Source organism: Carcharhinus amblyrhynchos, unplaced genomic scaffold (genome assembly GCF_965287045.1).
Source record: "Carcharhinus amblyrhynchos unplaced genomic scaffold, sCarAmb.v2.hapA scaffold_937, whole genome shotgun sequence".
NCBI lineage: Eukaryota > Metazoa > Chordata > Chondrichthyes > Carcharhiniformes > Carcharhinidae > Carcharhinus > Carcharhinus amblyrhynchos.
In genome coordinates, this window is record NW_027650677.1 from 40,733 (window position 1) to 52,258 (window position 11,526).

The 11,526-nt window shown below is 46.6% G+C and overlaps 1 protein-coding gene and 1 long non-coding RNA gene across 2 annotated transcripts in view; one reads left to right on the top strand and one right to left on the bottom strand.

Moving 5' to 3' along the window:
* Positions 1-7,934, bottom strand: part of mcm7 (minichromosome maintenance complex component 7) — a gene marked incomplete at its 3' end in the record, with an annotated part of 47,911 nt that extends 39,977 nt beyond the window's left edge. The window contains exons 1-2 of the mRNA XM_080184783.1: positions 7,866-7,934; positions 1,174-1,253 (exon numbers count right to left, since the gene is read on the bottom strand). Coding sequence (XP_080040909.1) covers positions 1,174-1,253; positions 7,866-7,896 — 111 coding nt within the window. The remainder of the gene's footprint in view (positions 1-1,173; positions 1,254-7,865) is intronic.
* A 528-nt stretch (positions 7,935-8,462) lies between these two features.
* LOC145340330 (uncharacterized) lies at positions 8,463-11,241 on the top strand. Its single transcript, XR_013886241.1, has 3 exons — positions 8,463-8,662; positions 9,657-9,742; positions 11,131-11,241. It is a non-coding gene; the product is annotated as an uncharacterized LOC145340330 (long non-coding RNA).
* Positions 11,242-11,526: the final 285 nt, after the last annotated feature.

The window sequence follows — 11,526 nt, forward strand, 5'->3', positions numbered from 1 at the left end:
AAGGGTGGTGAATCTCTGGAATTCTCTGCCCGTTGAAGTGGTGGAGGCTGCCTCGCTAAATATTTTTAAGACGCGGGTTGATGGGTTTTTGATGAGAGAGGGGATTAAGGGTTATGGGGAGAGGGTGGGAAAGTGGAACTGAGCCACGACAGATCAGCCACGATCTTATTGAATGGCGGGGCAGGCTCGAAGGGCTAGATGGCCTACTCCTCCTCCTATTTCTTATGATTCACCACCCTTTGAGTGAAGAAGTCCCTCCTCAACTCTGATCTAAACTGCCCCCCCCCCGCCTTTATCTTGAGGCTATGCCCTCTCGTCTTGCTATCCTTTCTGAGCGGGAAGAATCTCTCTACCTCTACCCTATCCATCCCCTTCATTATCTTATACGTCTCTATAAGATCCCCCCCTCATCCTTCTAAACTCTAATGAGTATAGACCCAGTCTATTTAGTCTCTCTTCATAGGCCAACCCCCTCATCTCCGGTATCAGCCTAGTGAACCTCCTCTGCACTCCCTCCAAGGCCAAAATATCTTTGTGCAAGTGCGGCGACCAAAACTGCACACAGTACTCCAGCTGCGGCCTCACCAGTGCCCTATACAGTTGCAGCAAGACCCCCCTGGTTTTATATTCTATCCCCCTCGCTATAAAGGCCAACATCCCATTCGCCTTCTTGATCACCTGCTGCACCTGCAGACGGGGTTTTTGTGACTCATGCACAAGGACCCCCAGGTCCCTCTGCACCATAGCACGCTGCAGCTTTTCGCCCTTTTAAATAGTAATCCCTCCTACTATTATTTCTGCTAAAGTGATAACCTCGCACTTGCTAACTGCAGGTCTGGTTCCTCTTGTAAATTGGGTTTCAGGTCCGTCCTCCCCTCCCAATCTCACATGTTAACAACTAACACCGATTCACCTAATTAGCAGCAGCAGCAGCAGCAACCCCTCTCACCCCGCTCCACTTTACCAGTTATGAAGGATGTTTTCAAAGCACCTTCCACAGGTTGAGCGCATCCCAGAGCGTTTCAAGCAGGGAAGAACTTTCGAAACGTAATCATGGCGATTGGTGCCAGAAGCACAGCAAGCTCACGGAAACATTTTTGTCTCCCTGACCATCACAGGTTCACCAGTTCAGGAGCGGGAGCGGCAGTGAGGTTTCCCAGTGAAGTTTCTTACCAGCTGCTCTGCATATTTGAAATGCTTCTTTCCGAGGTCACTGTCCGTGTAGTATTCCTGCAGGAACTTACGGCATTTCTCTGGAAGGAAATTCAGGAACAGTTAAAACTTCTGAAACACAAGATGCTCTCAAAACACAGGAGCTGGGGTGGGCGGGAAGAGGGAGGAAGGGGCATTTCCCCGCCACCCATCACTGATAGAAATATATATGATGTGGGTATGCCGGCGTTGGGCTGGCGTAAACACAGTAAAAAGTCTGACAACACCAGGTTTTAGTCCAACCGATTTATTTGATAATAGACTCACAAGCTTTCGGGGTTAGCCTCTTCGTCAGGTGAATGGAGAGTTCTGGCCTCAGACAGAGCATATAAAGCACAGACAGTTTAGAGATTACTGATTAGAATGCAAATCCTTACACCTAACCTGCTGTTCAAGACCTGAAGTGGCTGACAATGTGAGTGGAAGGAGCACTGATCACAGGTTACAGAGATGTGTATTGTCTCCAGACAGTCTGTCTGTGCTTTATATGCTCTGAGGCCAGAACTCTCCATTCACCTGACAAAGATGGAAACCTCGAAAGCTTGTGAGTCTATTATCAAATAAATCGGTTGGACTAAAACCTGGTGTTGTCAGACTTTTTACAGAAATATACATCACAGAGACTTTCTCACTCAAATGATCTGTCTCTCTCTATCACACTCCCATCTCTCTCGCTGATAGCATCAATCCCTGTCCTTTATTGATAGCGGGATTGAATTTCGGAGCCGTGAGATCATGTTGCAACTGTACAAAACTCTGGTGCGGCCGCACTTGGAGTATCGCGTACAGTTCTGGTCGCCGCATTATAAGAAAGATGTGGAGGCATTGGAAAGGGTGCAGAGGAGGTTTACCAGGATGTTGCCTGGTATGGTGGGAAGGTCTTATGAGGAAAAGCCGAGGTTGTTTTTGTTAGATAGAAGAAGGTTGAGGGGTGACCTAATTGAGGCAGACAAGATGATCAGACGGTCCGATAGGGTGAGAGCCTTTTTCCTGGGATGGCGATGGCTAACACGAGGGGGCATAGCTCTAAATTAAGGGGTGGTAATTATAGGACGGATGTCAGAGGTAGGTTCTTTACTCAGAGGGTAGTAAGGTCATGGAATGCCCTGCCTGCAGCAGTTGTGGACTCGCCAACTTTAAGGGTGTTCAAATGGTCAGTGGATAGGCATATGGATAAGATTGGAATAGTTTAGGTTAGAGGGTCATTAGATTGGTTCCACTGGTCGGGTCCACACCGAGGGCTGAAGGGCCTGTACTGCGCTGTAATGTTCTATGCTCTGTATAAATACATATATAAAAACAATCACACACTCAGATTTTATTTATACAGAGAGAGATCATCTTGGTGTAGCAAAGATTCATTATATCACTCTCTTGCCTCTCACACCTATTTCTCTCTCTCTGTACATACCTCTACGTCACACTAACCTCTATCACTCTGATAAGTCTTTATCTCACTATCCCTCAGTCTCTCAGACACAAGGAGAATGTGCAAACTCCACACAGACAATGACCCGAGCCGGGAATCGAACCCAGGACCCTGGAGCTGTGAAGTTTTGATGATTTATATCTGTATAATATTTATAATTACAACTCTTACCCCTCTCACTAGGATAGTTTTATACAGTTTTGATGATTTATATCTGTATAATATTTATTATAACTCTTACCCGTCTCACTGGGATAGTTTTATATCGTTTTGATGATTTATATCTGCATAATATTTATAATTATAACTCTTACCCCTCTCACTGGGATTGTTTTATATAGTTTTAATGATTTATATCTGTATAATATTTATAATTATAACTCTTACCCCTCTCACTGGGATCGTTTTATATAGTTTTGATGATTTATATCTGTATAATATTTATATTTATAACTTTTACCCCTCTCACTGGGATCGTTTTATATAGTTTTAATGATTTATATCTGTATAAGATTTATTATAACTCACACCTCTCACTGGGATCGTTTTATATAGTTTTGATGATTTATATCTGTATAATATTTATAATTATAACTCTTACCCCTCTCACTGGGATCGTTTTATTTAGTTTCGATGATTTATATCTGTATAATATTTATATTTATAACTCTTACCCCTCTCACTGGGATCGTTTTATGTAGTTTTAATGATTTATATCTGTATAAGATTTATTATAACTCTTACACCTCTCACTGGGATCGTTTTATATAGTTTTGATGATTTATATCTGTATAATATTTATAATTATAACTCTTACCCCTCTCACTGGGATCGTTTTATATAGTTTTGATGATTTATATCTGTATAATATTTATATTTATAACTCTTACACCTCTCACTGGGATCGTTTTATATAGTTTTGATGATTTATATCTGTATAATATTTATAATTATAACTCTTACCCCTCTTACTGGGATAGTTTTATTTAGTTTCGATGATTTATATCTGTATAATATTTATAATTGTAACTCTTATCCCTCTCACTGGGATCGTTTTGTAGTTACATAAGAAATAGGAGCAGGAGTAGGCCATCTAGCCCCTCAAGCCTGCCCCGCCATTCAATAAGATCATGGCTTATCTCTCGTGTCTCAGTTCCACATTCCCGCCCTCTCCCCATAACCCTTAACCCCCTTGCCTATCAAAAACCTATCAACCCACATCTTAAATATATTTAGTGAGGCAGCCTCCACCACTTCAACGGGCAGAGAATTCCAGAGATTCACCACCCTTTGAGTGAAGAAGTTCCTCTTCAACTCCGTTCTAAACCGCCCCCCCCCCCCCCTTTATCTTGAGGCTGTGCCCTCTAGTCCTACTGTCCTTTCTGAGCGGGAAGAGCCTCTCCACCTCTATCCTATCCATTCCATTCATCATCTTATATGCCTCAATGTGATCTCCCCTCATTCTTCTAAACTCTAACGAGTACAAGCCTAGTTTATTCAGCCTCTCCTCATAGTTCCACCCCCTCAACTCCGGTATCAGCCTAGCAAACCTCCTCTGCACTCCCTCCAAGGCCAAAATATCCTTGCGTAAGTGCGGCGACCAAAACTGCACACAGTAGTCCAGCTGCAGCCTCACCAGTGCCCTGTCCAGTTGCAGCAAGACCTCCTTACTTTTATATTCAATTCCCCTCGCTATGAAGGCCAGCATCCCATTCGTCTTCCTGACCACCTGCTGCACCTGCAGGCTGGGTTTCTGCGACTCATGCACAAGGACCCCGAGGTCCCTCTGCACCGTCTGCAGTTTTTCGCCACGTAAGTAATAGTCCTTCCTACCATTATTCCTACCAAAGTGGACCACCTCACACTTGCCAACAGTAAATTCCATTTGCCAGTTCCTGGCCCATTCACCCAGCCTATCTAGATCCTTCTGCAGACTCTCCACACCCTCCGCACAATTTGCCGTTCCACCAATCTTGGCGTCATCAGCAAATTTCGACACCATACACTTGGTTCCCTCCTCCAGATCATCTATATAAATGGTAAACAGCTGAGGCCCCAGCACCGACCCCTGGGGCACTTCACTAGTCACCAACCGCCAATCCGAATAGCACCCACTGACCCCCACTCTCTGCCTCCTATTTGACAGCCAATCCCCTATCCACGCTAACACCCTACCCCAACTCCATGCCCCCTGACCTTCTGTAATAACCTCTTGTGTGGCACCTTTCCAAACGCCTTCTGAAATCAAGAAACACCGTTATATCTGTATAATATTTATAACTCTTATCCCTCTCACTGGGATAGTTTTATATAGTTTTGATGATTTATATCTGTATATTTATAATTATAACTCTCAGCCCTCTCACTGGGATAGTTTTATATAGTTTTGATGATTTATATCTATAATATTTATAATTATAACTCTTACCCCTCTCACTGGAATAGTTTTAATGATATGTGTATTTATATGTATACATACTATATCCTTACCCTCTCACTGGAATAGTTTTAATGATATTTATATTTATATATATTTATATGTATATATACTATATCCTTACCTTCTCACTGGAATAGTCTCTCTCACTGGGGTAGTTTTAATGATATTTATATGTATATATACACTATATCCTTACCCCTCTCACTGGAATAGTTTTAGTGATATTTATATTTATATATATTTATATGTATACATACTATATCCTTACCCTCTCACTGGAATAGTCTCTCTCACTGGGGTAGTTTTAATGATATTTATATGTATATATACTATATCCTTACCCCTCTCACTGGAATAGTTTTAGTGATATTTATATATATTTATATGTATACATACTATATCCTTACCCTCTCACTGGAATAATTTTAATGATATTTACATTTATATATATTCATATGTATATACACTATATCCTTACCCCTCTCACTGGAATAGTCTCTCTCACTGGGATAATTTTAATGATATTTATACTTATATGTATATATACTATATCCTTACCCCTTCTCACTGGAATAGTCTCTCTCATTGGAATAGTCTCTCTCACTGGGATACTTTTAATGATATTTATATATATTTATATGTATATATACTATATCCTTACCCCTCTCACTGGAATAGTTTTAATGATATTTACATTTATATATATTCATATGTATATACACTATATCCTTACCCTCTCACTGGAATAGTCTCTCTCACTGGGGTAGTTTTAATGATATTTATATGTATATATACTATATCCTTACCCCTCTCACTGCAATAGTCTTAGTGATATTTATATATATTTATATGTATACATACTATATCCTTACCCCTCTCACTGGAATAGTTTTAATGATATTTACATTGATATATATTCATATGTATATACACTATATCCTTACCCTCTCACTGGAATAGTCTCTCTCACTGGGATAATTTTAATGATATTTATATTTATATGTATATATACTATATCCTTACCCCTTCTCACTGGAATAGTCTCTCTCATTGGAATAGTCTCTCTCACTGGGATACTTTTAATGATACTTATATATATTTATATGTATATATACTATATCCTTACCCCTCTCACTGGAACAGTTTTAATGATATTTATATTTATATAAATTTATATGTATATATACTATATCCTTACCCCTTCTCACTGGGATAGTTTTAATGATATTTATATATATTTATATGTATATATACTATATCCTTCCCCTTCTCACTGGAATAGTCTCTCTCACTGGGGTAGTTTTAATGATATTTGTATTTATACATATTTATATGTATATATACTATATCCTTACCCCTCTCACTGGAATAGTCTCTCTCACTGGAATAGTTTAATGATATTTACATTTATATATATTTATATGTATATATACTATATCCTTACCCCTCTCACTGAATAGTCTCTCTCACTGGAATAGTTTTAATGATATTTATTTATATGTATATATACTATATCCTTACCCTTCGCACTGGAATAGTCTCTCTCACTGGGATCGTTTTAGTGATATTTATATTTATATATATATTTACTATATCCTTACCCTTCGCACTGGAATAGTCTCTCTCACTGGAATAGTTTTAGTGATATTTATATTTATATATATATTTACTATATCCTTACCCTTCGCACTGGAATAGTCTCTCTCACTGGATAGTTTTAATGATATTCATATATATTTATATGTATATATACACTATATCCTTACACCTCTCACTGGAATAGTCTCACTGGGATAGTTTTAATGATATTTATATTATATATTTATATTATATATAACACACTTACCCTCTCACTGGATAGTTTTATATAGTTTTAATGATTTATGTGTATATTTATATTATATTATATTATATATTGTATTAACACTCACCCTTCTCACTCTGATAGTCTCTCTCTGGGGTAGTTTTAATGATGATTTATAATTATATTTATTATATTATTTATATTATATAACACACTAACACTCACCCTTCTCACTCTGATAGTCTCTCTCTGGGGTAGTTTTAATGATGATTTATAATTATATTTATTATATTATATATATTATATAACACACTAACACTCACCCTTCTCACTCTGATAATCTCTCTCTGGGGTAGTTTTAATGATGATTTATAATTATATTTACTATATTGTATATATTATATGTACACACTAACACTCACCCTTCTCACTCTGATAGTCTCTCTCACTGGGGTAGTTTTAATGATGGTTTATAATTATATTTATTATATTGTATATATTATATGTATACACTATAACACTCACCCTTCTCACTCTGATAATCTCTCTCACTGGGATAGTTATAATATGATTTATAATTACATTTATTATATTGTATATATTATATGTATACACTAACACACCCTTTTCACTCTGATAATCTCACTGGGGTAGTTATAATGATGATTTATAATTGTATTTATTATATTATTTTATTATATTATATATATACACTATGACACTCACCCTTCTCACTCCGATAGTCTCTCTCTCTCTCTCTGAGGTAGTTTTAATGATGATTTATATGTATATTTATTATATTATACATATATATATAATACATATATATACTATATACACACTAACACTCACCCTTCTCACTCTGATAGTCTCTCTCTCTCTCTCTCTGAGGTAGTTTTAATGATGATTTATATGTATATTTATTATATTATACATATATATATAATACATATATATAGTATATACACACTAACACTCACCCTTCTCACTCTGATAGTCTCTCGGCGCCATTTTCCCGCCGCTGCCTCTGAAAGTGGCGCCAAAACCGGGTCAGGTGACCTTCCCGGCCTGCTCCACCCTCAGGGCAGGGGTGGACTGGGAGCTACCAACAGGGTGGGTAGGATTGGAGATGTACCGTTCTCTCAGTCCGGTAAGGGGGGGACTGCGGTCCCCCCCCTCGCTCGGTCAGGTGACGAGTGGATGGTATAGTCTGAGTGGCAGGCGGCGCGGCCAATGGCATAGTCGGTGGGCAGGATTTGGTTATTGACGTTCCGTTTGGCCAATGGGATAGCGGGAGGCGGTGGGCGGGGATTAGCGAGTGACTGTCAGGCCGGCCAATGGGATAGCGGGGGAAGGTGGGCGGGGGATTAGTGATTGACATTCCTTTTGGCCAATAGAATAGCGGGTGCTGGTGGGCGGGGATTAGTGAGTGACTATGCGCCCGGCCAATGGAAAGAAGGAAGATGAAGAGTGACAGTTGTCTTGTCCAATGGAAAGAGGGCCCATGAAGAGTGACGGTCGGTCTGGCCTATGGAGTGTGAGAGGGCGTGGCAGGATGGGGAGGGGCCTGAGGAAGAGGAGGTGGGAGAGAGAGTCCCAGGGTCAGTGAGAGAGAGGCCGCATCTCACCCCCAGGGGGTGGGGACACTGTGTCTGTGTCTCTGTCACCCCCTGTGTCTGGGTGTGTGTCACTCCCTGTGTCTGTCTCTCAGGGACGGTGATGATCTCTCAGATTTTCATCCTCTCGCCCCGTGGGGACCACCTCCTTTACAAAGACTGTATCCTTCAGCCCGGAGAGAACCCCAACCTCCAGCCCAGGAGCTGGACAGAGGGGAGAGTGAGGGGGTGGATGTAGGGGTGTGTGTGTGGGTGTGTGTGTGTGTATTTTGGGGGGCGTGTATCTAGGGGTCGGGCGGCGCGCGCGATTGTGGGGTGCCCGTGCAGCGGGTGCGTGAGTGAGTGAGATTGGGGGGTGTCCGCGTGTCTGTGAGATTAGAGGGTGTAATTAGCGTCTGTGTGTGTACATAATTAGGGGGGGTGCCCATATGAATATGTGTGTGTAATTGGGGGGGGGGCGCTGGTGCGTGTGTGTGTTTGGGGGTGGGTGTGTGTTTGGGGGTGTGTGTGTTTGGGGGTGTGGGGGTGTGTGTGTTTGGGGGTGGGGGTGTGTGTGTGTTTGGGGGTGTGTGTGTTTGGGGTGTGTGTGTGTTTGGGGGTGTGGGGGTGGGTGTGTGTTTGGGGGGTGTGTGTGTGTTTGGGGGTGTGGGGGTGTGTGTGTGTTTGGGGTGTGTGTGTGTTTGGGGGTGGGGGGGTGTGTGTGTTTGGGGGTGGGGGGGTGTGTGTGTTTGGGGGTGGGGGGGTGTGTGTGTTTGGGGGTGGGGGGGTGTGTGTGTGTTTGGGTGTGTGTGTGTTTGGGTGTGTGTGTGTTTGGGGGTGTGTGTGTGTTTGGGGGTGGGGGTGGAGGTGTGTCTTTGGGGGTGTGTGTGTTTGGGGGGGTGTGTCTTTGGGGTGTGTGTGTGTGTTTGGGGTGGGGGTGTGTGTGTGTTTGGGGTGGGGGTGTGTGTGTGTTTGGGGTGGGGGTGTGTGTGTGTTTGGGGGTGTGTGTGTGTGTCTTTGGGGTGTGTGTGTGTGTTTGGGGTGGGGGTGTGTGTGTTTGGGTGTGTGTCTTTGGGGGGTGTGTGTGTGTGTGTGTGTTTAGGTGTTGTTCCCTCCTCTCTCACACACACGTGCCACAGACCAGGCTGAGTGTTTTCCTAACTCTGGGATGGATAGTTCGTGGGGAAGATTCAAAGGATGTTGTTGATATTTTCTACCAGAAGGTTCGAGCTCTACCCCAGGCTCAGGCCCCTGTGGTCATGGTGAGCACGGTATACCGTTCATATCTCACACACACACACACACACACACACAGAGCTCTGTGTCCGAGTGTTCGACAGACCCAACCCCACACCTGTGCTCACTGACCCTCCCCGCCATCCCCCTCTCCCCCCCCCTCGCCCTGCCTGCCCCATGTGCCCGCATCGCCCTCCCCCTACACCTGCAACCCACATGCCCCCCTTGCAACCCGCACCCCTCGCCCCCCCCCCCCGCACGCGCACCCCTCGCCCCCCCCCGCACGCGCACCCCTCGCCCCCCCCGCACGCGCACCCCTCGCCCCCCCCGCACGCGCACCCCTCGCCCCCCCCCGCACGCGCACCCCTCGCCCCCCCCGCACGCGCACCCCTCTCCGCCCCCCCCCCCCGCACGCGCACCCCTCGCCCCCCCCGCACGCGCACCCCTCGCCCCCCCCCCGCACGCGCACCCCTCGCCCCCCCCCGCACGCGCACCCCTCGCGCCCCCCCCCCGCACGCGCACCCCTCGCCCCCCCCCGCACGCGCACCCCTCGCCCCCCCGCACGCGCACCCCTCGCCCCCCCCCCCGCACGCGCACCCCTCGCCCTCTCCGCCCCCCTCCCCCCTCTCCGTCTCCGCCCCCGCCCCCTCTCCCCCCCCCGCACCCCTTTCCCCCCCCGCACCCTTTCCCCCCCCCCGCACCCCTTTCCCCCCCCGCACCCCTTTCCCCCCCCGCACCCCTTTCCCCCCCGCACCCCTTTCCCCCCCCGCACCCCTTTCCCCCCCCGCACCCCTTTCCCCCCCCTGCACCCCTTTCCCCCCCCGCACCCCTTTCCCCCCCCCCGCACCCCCTTTCCCCCCCCGCACCCCTTTCCCCCCCCGCACCCCTTTCCCCCCCCCGCACCCCTTTCCCCCCCCCCGCACCCCTTTCCCCCCCCCGCACCCCTTTCCCCCCCCCCGCACCCCTTTCCCCCCCCGCACCCCTTTCCCCCCCCGCACCCCTTCCCCCCCCCGCACCCCTTCCCCCCCCGCACCCCTTTCCCCCCCCCGCACCCCTTTCCCCCCCCCGCACCCCTTTCCCCCCCCCCGCACCCCTTTCCCCCCCCCGCACCCCTTTCCCCCCCCGCACCCCTTTCCCCCCCCCGCACCCCTTTCCCCCCCCGCACCCCTTTCCCCCCCCCCGCACCCCTTTCCCCCCCCCCGCACCCCTTTCCCCCCCCCCCCGCACCCCTTTCCCCCCCCCCCGCACCCCTTTCCCCCCCCCCCGCACCCCTTTCCCCCCCCCGCACCCCTTTCCCCCCCCCGCACCCCTTTCCCCCCCCCCGCACCCCTTTCCCCCCCGCACCCCTTTCCCCCCCCCCCTTTCCCGTGTTGCTCTCTATCTGAGTTGATTTTTATTGAACTTTTCCCCGCAGCATCATCAGGGTTTGCAGTTTATTCATCTCCGGCAGAACACCCTCTACTTTGTGGTGACAACTCGATCCAACCCGTCTCCCTTCACCATCATCCAGTTCCTCATCAGGTACGGGGAGCTCTTTCTATCTCCCCTCCACACCCCGAAGAGGACCCTTTGGGTGGGGTGGGGTGGGACGGAGGCCGTGTCCCATAGTTTTTACACAGGGCACAGTGGTTAGCACTGCGGCCTCGTAGCACCGGGGACACGGATCCGATCCCCAGCTTGGGACAAGGAAGAGGAGTTTTCCAGGGTGTCCCTCTGGGAGGGTGGGGGGTCGGGGGGAGTCAGGTATTCAGTGAACTCATGAATGTTCAAGATTGGCCTAGTGCTTCATGTCGTTAGTGTGTGCTTAAAC